The sequence below is a fragment of the Condylura cristata genome, unplaced genomic scaffold (assembly GCF_000260355.1).
Source record: "Condylura cristata isolate star-nosed mole 26May11 unplaced genomic scaffold, ConCri1.0 scaffold00051, whole genome shotgun sequence".
Taxonomy (NCBI): domain Eukaryota; kingdom Metazoa; phylum Chordata; class Mammalia; order Eulipotyphla; family Talpidae; genus Condylura; species Condylura cristata.
In genome coordinates, this window is record NW_004567152.1 from 1,658,390 (window position 1) to 1,676,843 (window position 18,454).

General features: G+C 50.0%; 1 protein-coding gene across 4 annotated transcripts in view; it reads left to right on the forward strand.

Annotated features, from left to right (window-relative positions):
- Nucleotides 1–871: 871 nt before the first annotated feature.
- TANGO2 (transport and golgi organization 2 homolog (Drosophila)) overlaps nt 872–18,454 on the forward strand; it is a 37,710-nt gene continuing 20,127 nt past the window's right edge. For 2 of the 4 annotated variants that reach the window (XM_012734275.1, XM_012734277.1), the window contains exons 1-4: nt 872–924; nt 5,926–6,047; nt 11,722–11,817; nt 16,168–16,256. In XM_012734275.1, coding sequence (XP_012589729.1) covers nt 11,762–11,817; nt 16,168–16,256 — 145 coding nt within the window. In that variant the 5' untranslated portion in view covers nt 872–924; nt 5,926–6,047; nt 11,722–11,761. Of the gene's footprint in view, nt 925–1,003; nt 1,183–5,925; nt 6,048–11,721; nt 11,818–16,167; nt 16,257–18,454 lie in introns of those variants that run through there. The other 2 variants (XM_004694976.2, XM_012734276.1) reach the window with 2 other exon arrangements.

The window sequence follows — 18,454 nt, forward strand, 5'->3', positions numbered from 1 at the left end:
TTAGGCCCTGCCCCAGGGCTCTGAGCCCAGGGCATCAGCACTACAGGTTCAGGGTATCAGTAGTTTCAACACTGGGCAATGGAGTTAATCCAGCCATTGCTATGCAATCTTTTTTTGACTTCCAGCAAATGGTAATAAGTCCCCTGAGCCTCTGTGTTTGCATAAAACGGGGTGAGTGAGCACTGTGGTCCAGAATCCTGGGTTTAGAATGCTTAATACATTGTCTTTAATATAACGGTCCTTGTCAGTTTGTTGGGCCCTGAGGCTCTTATTCTACATTTCCCCTGCACTCAAGCCCCAGACACAACCCAGAAATGGTTGAGGGCAGGGAGTTCAGAGAATGTCAGTGCCCTTTCCTGATTTTTTGCTCACCCAGCTCAGGCAGGATCAACCCTTCTTCATTGGGGTCTGAACCTGCACAACTCCCTAGAGGCTATGATATCTGGCATGGGCCCGCCCAGATCCAGCATCTGTCCTGAGTGTGGAAGAAATATCAGGGGGCACTGTAGAGGGGACCAGAAACCAGAAAGGCAGCAGTTGGACTGCCCAAGAGTCAGACATTGGATTGGGTGCAGAGTGAGGGTTGTGTGTGTGTGTGTGTGTGTGTGTGTGTGTGAACCAGAACCCAGCCTGAAACGCTGGTTTGGACTAGCCAGGGAGTGAGGGCCAAGGAGCCCAAGAAGGCCGCAGGGTGCCCTAACGCATGAACAACCCGGAATCTTGGCGCAACTCTTGGGGCGGGGCGCCAGGAACTGCAGCCCTGAGCGACAGCGCGCGCAACCAACAGCGCTCTGGGCTACAGCACGTCGCTCCGCCCTTAGTCTCATGACCCAATGGTAAGCGGGCAGACGGCGAAGGAGCCGGGCTTCGGCGGCGGTGGCAGCGCGCGGGCGCGGCACCCGGAAGTTGGCTGCGGCGGAGGCGGTGAGTGCGTGGCTGGTGGCCGGGCGGGCTGATTCTGCTTCCCAGCTCCTGGCCGGGTTCCGGGGTGCCCAGCCCTGGGGGCTCAGACAGGGAGAGGCGGGGCCACAGCGTCCTCGGGTTCCGTTTCTGAAGGGTGGAACGGAGATCTAGCGACCGGGTCCCGGGACACCAAACCGATCTGGCCGACGAGGTGCCCCACTGGAAGGCGTCTCCAGTGATCCTCTCCGGGATGGTGCGCCAGGGCCTCTGGCAGACAGGGCAGGTCTCTCTTTGGGGAAGCAGACTGGGAGCTGCCTGGTGGGTGGGCAAAGGCAGCAGCGTATCAACTTCTGTCTGCCTGAGTAACAGCAAGTGCTGGGTCATCCGTGCTCCAGGACACCTGGACGTGACCTTCTGGGATGGTTTAGCTAGTTAACATCTATCACTCCCTAGGTCTGCCATCCCAGGGGTATGCGTGTGGGGCTGAACAGGATGGAACAGGGCTGTACCGAGGGTTAGGTCTGGCTCTGCTGCTGGCATTTGAGATCTTTTCCCATCTCCAGCACCTCCTGTTCTTCCTCGTGTCCCTTTGGGCCAAGGCATTAGGGTGAATCTACTGTCCTTGGACCAGTCCCTGTGCTTCAGGACCGTTTTCTCCAGTAGGGATGTCACATGCTCTGCCTAGGTATGACCTGTGTCATCTTGCTTGTGACTTGGCTGCTGCTCTTTGGGCTTTGAGTCCACTTGTGACTTGATGACGCCTTATAGGGGTGCCTACAGCTGGTTAGCACTTTGAAAGTGTTTTCTTGAACATGTTCTGTAACCTTTGTGCAACCTTTTGGAGCAAGTATTCATTCTCCAGACACTATTCACTAGGAGGAAAACTCAGGCTGAGGGGATACAAATGATGCTCCCAAGGTCACTCAGAGCTAGTGCTGGCTCCCAGTGCCTCGTCTCCCTGGGCCTTTTCTCCAGGAGCTTTCCTGCATCAGGGGACGTTTTGGGTGGGATGGGGGCAATTAGAGAAGATGGACACCTGTGGCACGTAGACACAACAGAGCCTGTGCCCCTGCTCCCCCAGGATCCCAGCTCTTCCATGGGATGGGGTAGAATGTTCAGGCATTCCCACCCCTTTAGGCCCCTTACCATTCACCTCAGTCCTGCAGTTTCATGTTACAGACATATCTGTAGACTGCAAGCCCTTCAGACCAAGTCAGTGCCTACTCTGCTGTGTGGTGGTCATAGCCCTTCCCTGAAAAAGACAACTGGGGTCTGTCCTGCCCTGGCTACCTAACCCCTAAACTGTTATTGGCACCTTAAGCTTCCTTGTTGTCTTCATTTTGATCATGTTTCACTGTGGGTGTAACCTTGTGCAGTGTCTTGGGTTTTATTTCTGGTGCCCGGCTTCTACAACAGAGGCAAGCTCGCTGAAGGTGCCTTTGATGCCCAGCCACCTTGGGTATGCTGTATAGAGAGGAGGGACTCCAGAGCATGTCTAGGGAGAAACCACCCAGGGAAATGGAGCTGGGAAGACTTCCAGACATGGGTGGAACTTGTTGACATTCTAGACATGCAAGAACTAGGTCCATCCTTTGCAGTAGCATGCAGAGTCTGGCATTTTTTGGTGGTTTGGTGGTGAACTTCTGAAAACAAAGTTGCCCTGAACCAATACCAATGAGCTGTCCTTTCAGGTTACCAATGCAGCTTTCCCCCCTTTTTTCTTTTTATTTATGCATACAGAACTGGGATACAGGCCAGAGGTATAGGGGCAGTGAGAAGATTCACCAGGACAGAGTGGGGAGCAGAACAGGCAAAATGATGCAGTACACTGCTGAGGGGAGCAGCAGGTGAGACAGGAGAGGTCTGCTGTGCCAGGTGTGTCAGCTCCCTAGCGGGGGTGGGGGGTTGGGGGGGGTAGAACTCCAGCTGAAGCAGCTGCTGCTAGCTTCATAGTGCTGCGCTTTAACCCACTCCACCACCAGGAAGGGCCCCTTTTTTCTTTTTCAACTTCACTTTTTGATTGCAAAGATAATACATGTATGCTTAGAAAAAGTAAAAAAGGGCTGTTCCCATCTTCTGGTGGCTGTTGACACTTCTGTGGTGCATTCATCAGAGTCTTCAGGACCATACTCATTTGAAGCACTGACTTGTTTCCTCTGGGGTGTTGGGGTTGCACCTTCCTCCTTTATAAACTGCCATGTCTGTAGAGGCTACAGAGGCAGGACTCACCCCTGGCTTATAAAAAGCCAATGTTCAGAGGCTACCCTCATGCCTACAAAATAATACTGTTTATGCCCTTATTTGAGCTGTACCTTCACATGGTGAAGGTATGAGGCTGAATTCATGCTCCTAAAACATCTTGAAGACCTTAGTATCAGTGTAGAAAATTTAGCAGAGTGAAATGTTACTTAGCCAAAACAGCAAAGATGTGGAGCCCTCTGTAAAGGAGCAGGAAAGAGGGTGGAGTGTTGCAGTGGGCTGGCTGCTCAGAATATTTACAGACGTCAGGGCTTTCTCAGCCAAGGCTGCTGGAACAGTGACACTGTGTTCCCATGTATGTTTGCCTCCTCAGCTGGGAAGATGTCACATGTCATGCTAAAGAGTAACTAGAGCCTTTCAGCTCTGAAGTGGGTGGGGGACTGCTGCCACAGAGACAGCACAGTCTACCGCATGGGTGATGAGGTGTCTGCTTTCTCAGTTCTGCTTCTTGAAGCCTGTGGGGCCCTATCCTCTGCCTAGCCCCTTAAAGACTCTATGAACAGGCTGGCTAGCTTTAAAGACACTTTCCTCAGTGTGTAAAGTGCTTGGCATAAGGAGACAGAGCCACAGACTAGGATTCATATTGTCTCTGTTCAGAGCATTAACATGGTAGCCTATCGGAGACTGATTTGAACATGAACTAGAAGTTCTGTCTCTCAGGAAAAACACTCATCCTTTTGTTCAGGACATATGGGTGTCCCTGTCATTCTTGCTGTGCAGTCTCACCTGGCGTGTCTCCCCTTAGTCCAAATGCCTTTTCACCTGACAAAGGGAAGTGCAGCCCCTCTTACCTCACTGCCTGTCGGGGACTGTTTGTCCCAGATCACAGATTATTGGGGGGCAGGACAGGCAGGGCCTCAAGGTGGGAGCAGCATCTGCAAGCAGAGATTCCTAGAAAAAGGGGAGAAGGAGAAAAAGAGGAGCAGGCATGAGGAAGACCCGGGAATCAGAGTTGGGTGCAAATCTTCCTGTTCTGGTCTCAGCAGAGGTTTAGTTTATACATTTCCAGCAAGCAAAGTGGGATGACATTAGCATATGAATTGGGCTGAGATCACGATCATCTTTTTTCTAACAGTTTGGAGCCATATTGACCTTTAGCTGAGATTATAACATTATTCTTAAAATCGATCTATTAAGGTTACCATAGGTACATACATAAGTTCATAAAATTTAAGGCTAACATTATATTTATCACAGTGATGATTGGCTAAAATAAAGTCCCTTGTTTTAAACCTCAAGTGCTACTTTATGACCTTCATTCTCATTGAGACATCTTGTCCAGGACTAGGGTAGAGGCTGGGTGGAGATATGAAGAAGGATAAAGTAAGGTGGTGGAGTAATTCTTTTGCAGATCAATCTCAAAGAGATACAGTAAAGTTCCTTAAAGCTGAATAGTTCCTGAATAGAGGATGTAGGTGAAGTTCCTTATTTGAAGACTAAACAATAGAAAACTTAAGTAGTTCTTTAGAAACTGAATAGAAGGATTGAATGAGAGGGTAGAGAGATGAGATTTGGGTTCTCATTGGAGCAGTAAAAGAATTCTGATTATTCTTGTCTTACAAAATTAATTTTGTTATACTTGTTTTTATTAATTAGCCAGTTGTAATATTTTTGATTTCAAGAGGACTTTCCCATCCTGGAGCAGCGCTTGCTTGCCTGAGCCAGGCAGCACCTTATGAGGTTAAAGCAGTCCAGTAGGAAACTGATGGTTGCTTGAAATATTTTGATGATTATACAAAAAAGGGGGGGGGGGTCATAACATGAGCTAGCGTGGAAATTCTGATTTTTCAGAGCATTTCCCCTCCATCCGGAATATGTCAGTTGACAGAGGTTACATAGCTTGTGTCAAATGCCCTCTTGTCAGCTGTGGCTTTGCCACTCGGGGTGGCGCAGGTGCATGGCATTGTCTGTAGCACTCATAGCAGCCAACCTGCTGGTCCTGTTTTGAGGCATTGGAGCCAGGTCTGAATCTGTTTCTGTCTTGTCTCCTAAGAACAGCCTCTTCTTCAACCATTCCTGATTACCCTGCCTCCCCTGCTCACTCCACCATAGGAACATCTCTAAATCAACAGGCAAGGAGGGTGAGGTTTGTCCATTTTGTTCTGATGAGTAGCTTTTGTGGTTTACAATCCATTTTTTTTTTCCCCTGCCTATTCCAAGAGTGCATGTTTTAAGTGTCTGAAAAAGAATAAAGTGTGTAAGTGCCAACTCACATAAGTGCCTTCCCTATCAAGATGTGGAACTATGGCCAGCTCCCAGATTGCTCCTTTTGTCTTCCATTGTCCCCAGGTCAGGCACCGGGAGCCCAGAAAGCAGATCTTCACCGTCAGTCAGAGGGCCTTGGACTGGTCTATCAGGGTGCAAGACTTAAACTCTTGGTGTGGGCCCCGCTGGGCTCTGGCAAGCGTGTGTGTTTTTTTTTCTTGTTGCAGTTTTCTTAGATGCTCTGTGGAGAGTGCCTCAGGGGGGTGTCTTAAATGAAGAGTCTCATCCTTCAAGAGTTTACCTATCTACTTGACTGCTGGGAACAAGCCTGTTGCTTCCTCTGAAAGGCAGGAGAGGAGGAAAGGCCCTGGCTGGGGGGAGGGGAGGTGTGCAGGTAATTTCACAGGCAGTTGGTGAGCTGACAGGATGGAGCATTATCAGCAGATGGGCAGTTTGTGCCTGGAAAGCTTCCAGGCTTTGCAGTCATGTCTGTGAGCTAATAATAACAATAACTGGTATTGAGTTATGACTTATTCTTCTGTTTTGCACTATCACCAGGTGCTTAGACGAGAGGAAAGCAAGAAGTGCCCAAGCTGGAACCTGGGATGCCCTTGACTCTCCTTTTGCTTTGTGCCCCATTCACCCTTCCAGGCAGGGGTTCAAGTGCTGAGGCACTCCAGGTATGGGCTGGATTCGCAGGCCCCCTACTGCATATGGTTACCCTGGATTCAACCAGGCTCCAGTTGGGAGGGCCTAGCAGAGGTGCACACTCAGACTGTCTGAGGCCACCCCAAAGGAGGCTGTGCTTCCTTGGCTGTTTCTAGGTAGGCCAAGAAGGTCAGCAGGAGTGCATGTGGGTGGGTATGAGCTGTGGGTGCGCGCCTCCTCAGTGCACACCACCTTGCATGCCTGCCCGACCTGGATCACAGTCAGGGCTGGAGCTTTTTCCTTGGCCTCAGTATATGCTGGGCACTGCTAGTGAGACTGCAGTTCCAGAGCTGCACCCTTCCTCCTGTTGTAAGCAGGACTTCATGCTGGCACCTGTTCAGTTCCAGAAAAGACTTTGGTGCTTTTTTTCTTTTATATTCTGATAATTTATTTTTTTCCTTTTTTAATAATAGTTTATTTTTACATCATTCTGTGCCTTTTTCCATCTCAGTTGCAGTCCCTGTGGGGTTCCCACCGCCAATTCACCCGAGTGCCACCAAACTGGGTGCCTTTTTAAAAAAAAAATTATTTATGCATACAAGAACTGGGGTGTAGGCCAGAAGTGCGAGGGGTAAGAGTTTCCACAGAGACAGAGTGGGGAGCAGAACAGGCAGATCCATTGAAACACTGCTGAGGGGAGCAGCAGGTTGCTCAGGAGCTGTCTGCTTCACCATGTGGGTCACCTCCCTGATCAGGGATTGAACTCATGCTTTGTGTCTAGTAATAGGTGATAGCTTGATAGCGCTGAGACTCTATCCCCTGTGCCACCAGGGAGGCCTTTGGGTGATTTTTTTAAAACCGAGCTGTCATGTGGTCAAACTTACAGAGGTCAGATTTTTTTTAAAAGATTTATTTACTTGTGCATATAGAACTGCGGTACAAGCCAGACGTTTATTTAATTACACATACAGAACTGGGGTACAAGTCAGAGGTGCGGTGAGAGGATTCACCAGAGACAGAGTGGGGAGCAGAACAGACAGATTAACGAAGTACACTGCTGAGGGGAGCAGCAGGCGGGTCAGGAGAGGTCTGCCACACCATGTGGGTCACCTCTAGGGCCGGAATCGAACTCATGCTGAAGTGGCTGCAGCCAGCTTGCAGTGCTGTCTCCTAACCTGTTGAGCCACCAGGGTGCCCCAGAGGTCAGATTTTTATGTGGAATCTTGATGGTGGTCTGATTGCTGTGTGCAGGTAGGTAGTCCTGGTGAGCTGTGGAAACTGCAGTGAGGACGCTCCAGGCATGGATACTTAAGCCACCATCAATCTGGCTTCTTGCCAGAGGGTCCAGCCCTCTGCTTTTTCTAAGCATAGCCCAGCCCCTTTGGAACCTCACAGTAAACATAAAATGACCCCAGCACCCCCTGGGCTGAGGTGATAAGATAGTTTCTCTCTTGGTCTGGACCCAGGAGCCATTTACTATACCATGTCACCCTCATGAGCACTTGCAGAAGCCTCAGCCACTTCACAGGAGCCGCACGGACTCTTCCCCACACAGCTTCCCTCCCCAGTCCGAGCCACTGGCTTGGCTCTTCCGTTCCTGTGTGCTTGCTCAAGGCTCAGCCGCCTTCCTATGTGCTTGGCAGTTATGACAGGGCCCCCAGCAGGCGCATGTGTAGGCATTGATTCAGTGTAGTGGGGCAGAGGTAGCCTGCTCCTTCAGGGACTTTCCCAGGGGCTTCTCATCCTTTGGCTTGAGGAGGATTAGTGAGGTCAGGAAGACCCTAGGAGATACCAGGCTTCTGAATATGTCTGTGCATAGGTGGGGATGCTTGTGGATGTGTCACGGTAGTACAGATGTGAAAGTCCAGGGCTGGGGGTATTCTGGCTTCTTGGGTACCACCTGGGAGCGGTGGGGGGAGGGTCTACTTAACATCAGCACCCCATGTAGGCTGGGACCTTCACTGTTAGTATAACCAGAAGACACCCTCCATGAGCTCCTTTGTGTGACTTCAGGCACACTGCCCAAGTCTCAGTGAGATGGGGGTCACACCTGTCAAGTGGTGCCAGCTTGGGAAGGTGCTACCCTGGCCTGACTTGTGATCACTGGGCCCAGCCTTCTCCTGGTGCATGCAGCCTAGAGAGCCAAGTTCTGTGGCGTCTGCCCCATTTGGTCCAGACTCTCCTCTGTGTGCTCTGGTGTTCCCGGTGTTATCCTATTGCCATGAGACCCAGTGAGAGGGAGGCTGAGCCCTTTCCCCTTTACCCCTTGGAGAGTACATCCATCATGTGCAGGCCTTGCAGCGTGTATACATCATGGTATTGCCTTCTCTGCCCATTGGAGCAGGATTGCCTGGGTGCAGGACCCAGAGGCTAGGAGGGACTTTCTTTAATGCTTAGTCACTGCCAACCTTCAACTACTTCAAGGATTCCACTCCATGGGGGCTTAGATCCCTGCCCTTTCCTCCAGCTCTCAACTGGCTCTGGCCACCCAGCCCTTACTGGCTGGGACCAGGACCCTGAACTTGGGTTGCCAGGGTCATAGGAACACTCTTACCAGGGCCTGGACCTGCATGCTGGACCACAGATGGAAGTGGGGACAGGTGGATTGGGGCTGTCACCATGAAAGCCAAGACACTATCTCCCCACCCCCCTTCACAGGTGTCCTTTAGACCCAGTTGCCTGCATGCTTTTCCTTAGCTTGCAGTGCAATGGCTGGGACAATGGTGGCTATATCCAGGGCTTGTTTTCAGGGACTGGACAAGTCAGCGGGAGTGAAGGTAGCCCAGTAAGCTAGGGTGTCAGGGAGGAGTCGGTCAGGCCCTGAAGAGGGTGATGGAGGTCTGTGGTGGGCATGGGTGGGGGCATGCTGGGAGAGGGGCCTCTGCACCCTTGGGACCTGCCAGGCGTTTGCTGAGGGCGTATACTGGACCTGGGGTGGTAGATGGTGAAGCGAGGAAAGGGAGGAGTTGGTGGGCAGCGGAGCTGGCTTGAGTAGGGGGTGAGGGATTGGAGAGAAAGGCAGTTCCTGATGGTTCCCTCCCCAGGGGCTGGCTTTCCTCTGGTCCTTCCCTCCCAATGACCACATCTTCGTCGAGGCCGCAGCCCTGAACTCTGCGCCCACACCTCTGGTGCCTGGCTGTCTGGGGACCCCTGGGTGGCCTTCCCTCAATCCACGAAGCTTTCACTGCCACCACCTGGAGCACTTGTATGCCACTTACCTGAAACTGACTAGAATAGTGGGCTCTTGTGACCATGTTAGGGGCTTCTGTATCTGCCTGTGAGCACCAGACCTGTATCTGTGCTGTGGCTGGCACGCAGCCCCAAGGGACCAAAGCAGACTGAGGCAGACATGGCCTTCTCCTCTGACAGCCCAGAGTGGCATGTTCCTGGTGGGGCTTGGGTCTGTGGGATTTTGGCAGGGTTGGGCTGCTAGGGTTTCTCCCATTGACCAAATGCTGGCCTAGTGGCCACAGATAGTGTAAACTGGCCTTATCTGGAGTATTCTCATACCTGGGAGGGCAACTTCCTTGGGTGAAGGGCCTTTGTTTTCTGTGCTGGATTCTGGTTGTGTGGCAGATACTGGGAGCCCTGTCAGCTGCACCATCCCCTGCTTCCCTCTCTTCTTCCTGCATTCTCTGAGATGTTGGCCAAATCTACACTACTTTGTCAGCTCTTGATTACTTTTAAGATGTTTTCATATTTCTTTCAAGCATTTTGAGTTATTTTACAAGGAAGTTTGATCCTGCCCACAAGTACTAGGTTTGTCAGAAGCCCCTGGGATGCTGCCCCCTATGGGCACTACCAGGGTCCCCAAGGGCAGGAAAGTAGCCTGTTCCTCTTCCCTCCGGGTCCTCTTCTGCACAGAGTCCTTCTGATTCTGATACTGCCTTTGTCACAGCGTCCTGCAAGAGTCAGTTGGTAGAATCCCATCACAAATGGTTATGTCCTATAGTATCTATGCTTCTGCAGATGGTGCTTGTCACCTTAATTCCACCTGACCAGTGTAATAACCAGGTCCTTATTGAGAACCTTATTGGTTCCCTGAGGCTGTTGCCAGTGTCCATGCCTGTGGGACTGAGTCCTGTGTATGGCCTGTTGAAGCTGTGGGGACATTGGTGGAGTTACTCCTTTGGTGACATCCCTAACCTGGCCCTGTGGGCCCAGTGATTGGGAAGGAAGTGCAGTGACAGCAGCATTGTAGTGTCACCCACTTGAGGCCTGTGATCTCAACAGTTAATGTATGGTTGTGTCTGGGCTGCCAGCCTTGGACTTTGGCCTCTCCTTTTCTCTTGACTATGGTGGAGCTCCTGTCTGTCTGCATGGTGCTGGTACAACTCTGATGGCAGGGTCAGAGTGCTGGGAACATTCTTGTTCTGTCCTGAGACAAAAAAGGTTTTGCTTCAGAGGCCCAAGAACTGGGAACAATTACAGTGATGTCAGAGGGGAGCTCTCATCATCACTATATACCAAGGATGGGACAGGGTTTCTTCTGACACTGTGGGGACCCTGGACCAAGGGAGTGAACTGGAGCCCTTGCTGGCTCCTGGGTGCAGGAGGACTGTGCTGATGCCCCACATAGCAGGCTGACCATCTGCCCTGTGTAGCCACACTGAGATGAGGGGCAAGGGTGACATAGTTGCCTTGACTTGTGTTGAAGCTTGATGTGAAGAAGGATTGGTCTGGGCACTATCTCTCCACACTTTCCCATGGTGTGGGCTTGAAATAGACTTGTTTCACAGATATCTCCTCGTGGGTGGTGCCTGGCCCAGCTCTGGCAGGGCATCATGCTTTTGACATCCTGAGGGGCAGGCCTCTGGATGGACTCTCCCCAATCCTAGATCACCCAGGCTAGTGCACATGGAATTCAGGCATCTCCTCTAGACACACATAGTTACACATGCGCAATACACACGTACACATGTGTCCACACCCAGGCGTGAACCCGTGATGCCTGAGGTCAGTTTACCTGGGCTCCACCCAGGAGGCATGTCTGTAAAACACATCAGAGACCCTCACAATTACCTTACCCAGGGCCTGTGGCCTCAGGATATGATCTGAGATGTGTGGGCCCTATATGTAAGGGTTTGCTGAGTCCAAACACACCAGCATCTGGGTGCATGTCCACATTACTGGCACATATTTTTTGCTTGTGTCCCTGCCTACAAGGGTATATGTAGGGCCTTTGGGGTCCCTTGGTAGAGCCTGAGTCACTGTGAATGGAGGGCATGTGCCAATATCCTGCTGCATTGTACCCCCAGGCAGGTAAGCTGTGATGTGACCTTGCCTTGAGGAGTTAGAGCTAGAGTTGGTGCTATTGTCAAGAAAGGAGGAGGTGGTCTAGGTAGTAGGCACACAGTAGGCTGAATAGTTGCTCCGTGTGGTAGGGAGACTTCCTACCCCAGCATTGTGCATGGCTCTTGTTCTCGCTGCTGCTACACCTCCAGTGCCTACCATCCCCACTTGCCCTTTCCAGGGTTAGCAAACATTATGGACATCTGGCCAGTGCTGTTAAGGGCTCAGGTTTAAGGAAATGGTTGTGTGGTGTCAGAAAGCGCTGTGTCTGGCATGTGGTTCTTCCTCATTGAGTGAGGGTCAAGGACATGATAGAGGTGCTTCTGTGCCAGACCAGGGAATATTACATTTCAGGGGTGGAGGTGGTTTTTTTCCTCTGTCCTTTACTCAACTCATTTCTTTCTTCTCCTGCAGACTCTGACTCCATGTGAGCAAAGCCACCCCCAGGGGACCCATGTGCATCATCTTCTTTAAGTTTGATCCTCGTCCTGTTTCCAAAAATGCATACAGGTAACTCCTTGCTCTGTGTCTGCTGTCCTCCACTTGGCCTCAGGCACTACAGTCCTCATGGGGTCCATATAGGTGCTGTGTGCAGGAATGACTGTTGTCCATGGGTGGGGAGAGAACAGGCCCTGGGAGGATTGCATGCAGACAGTGGTCACTGTCTGGGTGCCAGAGGGAATACCTCTTGGTGGCAAATACCCTGAGCCCAAGTACACAAAGTTGTGAAGACTTAACCACTGAAGTTAATTGTGTGGGGAAGACAGAGGAGTAGAGTGGGTCCAGGTAGGAGCACAGCACTATGGACTCTCAGGGGGACCAGGAGGCTGCAAAATTACTGCAGTGTGAGCAAGAGCGTGACTTGGGCTGGCTGATCCATGTTGGCTAGGGAGAAATCTGGGTGGTGGTAGTAGATTGTGGGGTCTCTGATTCTGGAGCTAAGGAGAGAGACTTGGGAGTGTGGAGCAGAAGCTGGAGACCAGCAGGAGGATGTGGGAGACAGAGGCTAGGAAGGCATGAGATATGATTTGATCCTTTGTCCTCTGTCTCCCCAAGACTGTAGTCTCTGGGTGGCACCCCTCATTTCATGGGGCACTCCAGTGAGAATCCATGGACATTATTACATGGAGGATCAGGCATTTAACTTAAAACCAAAATAACATTTGAACCAGTTCACTAGTATAACTGCTTACTATTTTTTCATCATTCAGAAATCTGTACCAGGAAAAATCTGAACTATTTTGACTAGCTTCTTATTTTTGTCACCGTTCAAAATCACAGACATGTTGCCCAACATTGTGCTTGCATTCACTGATTCCGGGCCAGGAGATGAGGCTTAAAGGTTACCTAATGTTCCCTTCCTGCAGAGGAGTGAGCAGCGGAGCCAGGTCATGGTCGACAAGCTGACCCTAAATGACCCCAGTAGAGTGAGCTGTGTGAGTTCAGAACCCAGGCAGAGTGATTCAAGCAGGGAAAGTATAATGCACAGAACTATTAACTATAATGGGAGTAGAGTGCCCAGAACAGAACTGTACCTTTTACTCCCAGCCTGAGGTAAAAACTACAGTGGAGAAAGGGGCACAGCCATAGCACAGTGAGAAATTGTGGGGTGCCACAGCCACACCAGCAGAACTTGCTGGAAATTTGTTCTTAGGATAAGAGGGATGCTGGGTACAACTCACTGCTATAGGCGCACTGGGGAAGCCATATGTGTTGTAGGAATGTCTTGAGGAAGCATACTGGGGTTGGGAAAAGAAGCCTCCCTTCTGGTATTTCTTCAGTTCCCTCTATTGACAAGACCGATCATGCTCCTAAGTGCAAAATTCAGCTCCATTACCACAGTGTGTGCAATGAAGGGTGAGCTGGGGACTCGGTTACAATAATGGTTAGCTGACATGGCCCACCCTGCTGGCTATCGAGCTTTCATATATGCACTAATTTGAACTCCAATGCACCCACAAAATGACTTTATTTTCACCTGCCAAGTGAAGAATTTCTCAAGTGAGGATTTAGAGTCTGACAGCCACTGAGTCCTCTGCTGACTGTATTTGTTACTCCCAGATCTGCCCGTTGCTGCATTTGACATGTATCCTTAAGACCTCTCCAACCTCCTGCAGTGAGGAGGGTGTGCACAGGTCTCTCTTTCTTTCACTCTAGACCTATGGGAGACCTGAGTAGAGAAGTAGGCACAAGTGGGCCCAGATTCTTGGTTTCAGACCAAGATAACAAGTTGGTGCTGCTTTAAGCTGCAGTGTTTGAGGTCATTTGTTAGGGTGCGTAGAAACTGACATACCTCTCCTCATCTGGACCGTGCTCATGGATGTCCCCTGATTGGTATCAGAATATTTATTTAGACTCACAAGATGATGCCTTTTACCAGCCCCTGCCTGAAGGACTGCTGGCTGAGCTGTTGCCCCCTCATGATAGCTTCCATGGGGGTCGTCACTGCTGTTGAGCTCACTGACATGGACCTGTGCACCTGCTGAACCAGACTTCCCCCAGATGCACAGATTTACCCAGGCAGTGCATAGATTCCCCTACCAGACGATGCTCAGATTCACACTCAGCAACAGGTTGAGGTGTACCTACTGACGCTGAATCATTAACGGCAGACTAAAACTTCACATCCTCATCCTCTGATGGGCACATCCCTCGTGTCTTGGTGTCATGATACGGATAACTTCTGTCAGTGTGTGGTACCCAGAATTGGCAGGAGAGAATACATTCTCTCATGTTGAGTCTGATGGGAGCAATTACTATGCCTGATCCACTCTGAATTTTGTATTTAATGAAATCCCCAACAAACCACTAGCAATTCAACTAAATAACTTCTGCCATGACAAAAATAACCCAGCAACTAATATTTCTAGTTATTAAGAAACACGTGTTACTGTTCTTATTTAAAAATAATCAGTTGTAAATTTAGGACAGATGGCTCTGCTCAATTTTTCTTTTAATTTCTTTTTCCTTTTTTAAAAGATTTATTTACTTATGCATATGGAACTGGGGTACAGGCCAGAGATGCAAGGGCAGTGAGCAGATTCACCCGAGGGAGAGTGGGGAGCAGAACAGGCAGATCAATGAAGCACACTGCTGAGGGGAGCAGCGGGCGTGTCAGGAGAGGTCTGCCGCACCATGTGGGTCACCTCCCTGGCTGGGGATCAAACTCACGCTGCAGTGGCTAGTTATAACTTGATAGCACTGAGTTTTTAATCCTTGCACCACTAGGAAGGCCTCATTTTCCCTTTTTTTGGTGTCATATGTAAAATCCAGCAGAAGCTAACAGCACTGACCCCATGGCCATCCAGGTCCCCTCCTGCCACATGTGTGGGATGAATAAGAATGGGAAGAACATAGGATCTCTGACAGAGAGTGCTCATGGGGACCATGTGCAACTTAGACTTCCATCCTCAGGATCTGGGGGTAGGAGCTGGCCAACCCCTGTGGCATCTCTACCATAACTACACTGTCTGGGACCCTCTGTGCAGGTCTCAGCCAGTGGGGTTTCTTCTACTGGGGCAGGCCTTATAGGCAGTCTTTGGTAGTGGTACCTGTCAGGACAGACATAAGCCTGGTCCCAGAAGGGACAGAGCAGACATGGGTAGGAGCAGGCTGTGTGTCTCAACCCAGGGTGCGGGTCTGGGAGGACTAATGCAGCTGGAGCTACACAGGGTTGGTTTGTGAATGGCTGGAAATTGTAATAAGGACAGTGACCCTATTTGCTGCAGGCATGGTCCATAACCAGCTATGTGGAGAGGTAGAGAATGGTCACATAATGGATGGGCATCACTAGAGTGGTGATGCTTCCTGGGCAAACCCAACTGGTTCCATGGCTGCTTGAGGCCCCTGGCTGTGGTTGGCATTGTGTGTGGGGTTACACACTGTATGCACAATGAAAATGTTTGCAAAACCTGAGTTGTGATGCCTGTCTGGTTTCACTTTCAATTTTATGCATAGTTTAGTTAATTCACATTTTACCTTGAACAATTGTTCAAGTCAAGCAAATTGACAAGTCAACACAATTTCCTTAATACTGACCACTGACTAGAGTCACTTGTACACAATGTGCCTGTATGACCATACAACTCCCTATTCCTGTGTCCACTATGGTTCAGGTCCTTTAGTGGTTGCTGCTTAGATCCTGAAGTCTAACAGATGCCTTGGGATTGACTCCTGTGACCTGCAGTCACCATCTGTGTTCTTATTTACTTTTGTGGTAAGGTTGACTAGAAATTTCATGTTCTTACCACAAAACCAGTGTCCTAATTGTCAAATAATCTTGTTTGATTCACATTGTAAAAAACTAGTAAAACACAGAAATCATCCTCTCTCCTGAAAAAATATCCCCAAACACAGGACAGAGTGGCCTTTGGGGACCCTGTGCCATTGTCCACATGTCCCACCACCTTCTGATAGTAGACACTTCACATTTCCAGGAAGCTCATAGAGTTGAGAGTTGGGGGGTATTCTAGGGGAAGGGACAGATGAAAACCAGGGACCCTCCCCAGCAGCTCAGCACCGTCTGCCTGACCCCTCCCTCTTCCCATCTTGGAGGCTTGGGCCCAGGCTGTGCGACAGGGCTGGGTGGAACCCCATCTCCTGGCCCTGAGTGTTGTGGATGCATCTTCACTTGGCACCTGTCTATTTCCTCAGCCAAACGCCAACCCCCCGGACATTGTCCAGGCTTTCTCGGAACTACCTACCTGAATCTTCATCTTATGTGGGTTCCTGTCTTTGGCGTTTGCTATTTAAAAAAAAAAAAGTGTGCACCCCAGTACAAATAAATCAATTAAAAAAATAAAAAAAAAAAGTGTTTTTTTGTGTTTTTTTTGAGACCTTTAGTTGGTTTTTCTCCTTCAGGCTCATCCTGGCAGCCAACAGGGATGAATTCTACCACAGACCATCCAAGGCAGCAGACTTCTGGGGGAACAACAACGAAATCCTCAGTGGTGAGTCTCTTCTGAAGGAGTGAGAGCCCTGGAAGGGCTCTAGGTGCACTGGTGTGGCTTCTGGGTATAAATGCAAAAATGATTAAGTGGGCACAGATGACTCTTTAGGGTGGGCTTCAAAGTGAGGGACAGCATTGATGTACTTAGTCTCAAAACTGTCCCCAAACCCCAACATGGCCCTGAAGCCATGTGCACCCTTGAAAGAGATAGCTGGGAGGATCAGCTTGTTTTGTTTGAATCTACACTTTCAACGTGGTGTGTGGTTGGATTTGTGTGAGGTAAAAGATCTCCTCAGGAAAAATGCCAGATGGTTTCACTCATAGTAGGAGTATAACAGACTAGGCAAGAAAATAATAATAATAATGAACAGCTGTATACCAGAGACATTTTGTGGGGGTGGAGTGGGGAGTGGGATCAAAAGCAGTGGGGGGAGGGAAATGCACTGGACTGTGGTGATGACACATGGATGATCTGATGATGGGAAACCCAAGGGGATTAAAACTGAGATGGAAAAAGGCACAAAATGATGTAAAAATAAATGACTATATTATTAAAAAAATAGTAATAATTATCAGAACATTGAAAAAAGAAGATCTCCTCAGTCGTGTGTCATAGCTGGGGCAGGGGGTATGCATACATGTGGGCCTGCATGTGCTGCGTGTCTGCACATTTCTGTTTACCCTCAAATACCTTTGCTCTAGGGGGCCCGGCCTGCTTTGTAGAGCAGGCGCTTGGTTAGGGCACCAGGTGGTGCCATAGATGGGAGATACACCCAAGTTTCTTTGGGTGACAGCAGGGCCCTTTGCCTGTACAGCTGGCAGCCTCCTTGAGGCCCTTGGACAAGAAGCAGTTCCTTGACATAGAATGGGCTGGAATCTACTAGTGGCCTGGGATCTACTAGAAAGGTATTGGTGAAGCCAGAGGTCCTTCTGCCTTTGTGCCAGTCTAGCAGATCTGCCTGGGGGGGAGGGGTGAGGGAGGGGGGGGACGGTAGTGGGGGGTCAAAGCCTGGGGGGCGGGACATATGGCATTGTGTACCTTGGGAAGCTTTATGTACCCTGCACTTTTGACATGTCAAAAGACTTGCCTGTGGAGCTTTATAAAAGGCCCCTGTGCAGACTGGTCAGGTAGCAGTATGAGGAAAACACTGCTACCTGAGTTTTGTTTTTTTTGTGTGTGTGAGTGTGTTTTTTGTTTGTTTGTTTTTGTGCTGGCATGTTGAAAACAAGATGGGAGTGAGGAGACTGGGACAGGGCACCATCCTGGGCAGGTGGGGTGGGTGGTGGGGAAAGCTGCTCCAGGCTGTGAACAAGGACTCCAGATGGCTGTGAATGGGAAAGAGACTAGATCTCATCTGGGTCTCAGCCTCATCATCACTTGCTGGGAAATCCTGAAAATGTTGAGATGTCAACAGGACTCAAAAGGGATCCCCTTTCATGAGTCGTGGACTCAGTAGTATAGGATATGTGTTGGGAATTCCTACTTTTCTGACCATAGTTTTTCCAGAGGTCAAGGGGCAGGCATGTGGTGCTGTAGGAGGAGGGCCAAGAAGTGCATGCAGGTATGGCTAGGGCCATTCCCAGCCATCCTAAACTGGAGGCACAGGTGGGGACATAGTAGGCTATGTGTGTCACTGCTGCAGGGCATACATGGGAGGCTGATCAGATGGATAGTACGGGGTTAAGGGACTGCTGCCAAGGGGAGCAGGTGGCGGCTCTCAAGGATTTTTGTAGAGGAGAACACAGAAGCCTGGATGAAGACCTAGCTGCCCAGGCCCTCTGGCAGTCCTGGCCACCTGGCTCTGTTCTACCTTGGCTCTAAGGCCTGCACCCTGCCTCTGGGTCATTGCCCGTTCTGACTGGGGAGCTCTAGTGGCTTGGTCACTTACCCTTCGTAGTGATTTGGACTTGACCCCCAGAACTTTGATTCAGAACACCTGCCTAGTTGGAGGGTGGCCCAGTCACCACCTTGCTGGGTGGGCCCAGCAGCCAATACTGCCCGTGTAAGGCTGAAAGATGCTTGTGTCCACATTCTTCTACTGTCTGAGTGCAGTATAATTGAAGACTGATGGTATTCCTTACACCAGTGCAACAGCATTGCTTGGAAACTTGTTAGAATTTTAGAAAAAATGGGGTATTATTTCTTCAAACATTTTTTCCCACTGTCTGCTCTCTTATTCTTTTTCCTCTGCGTTTTGT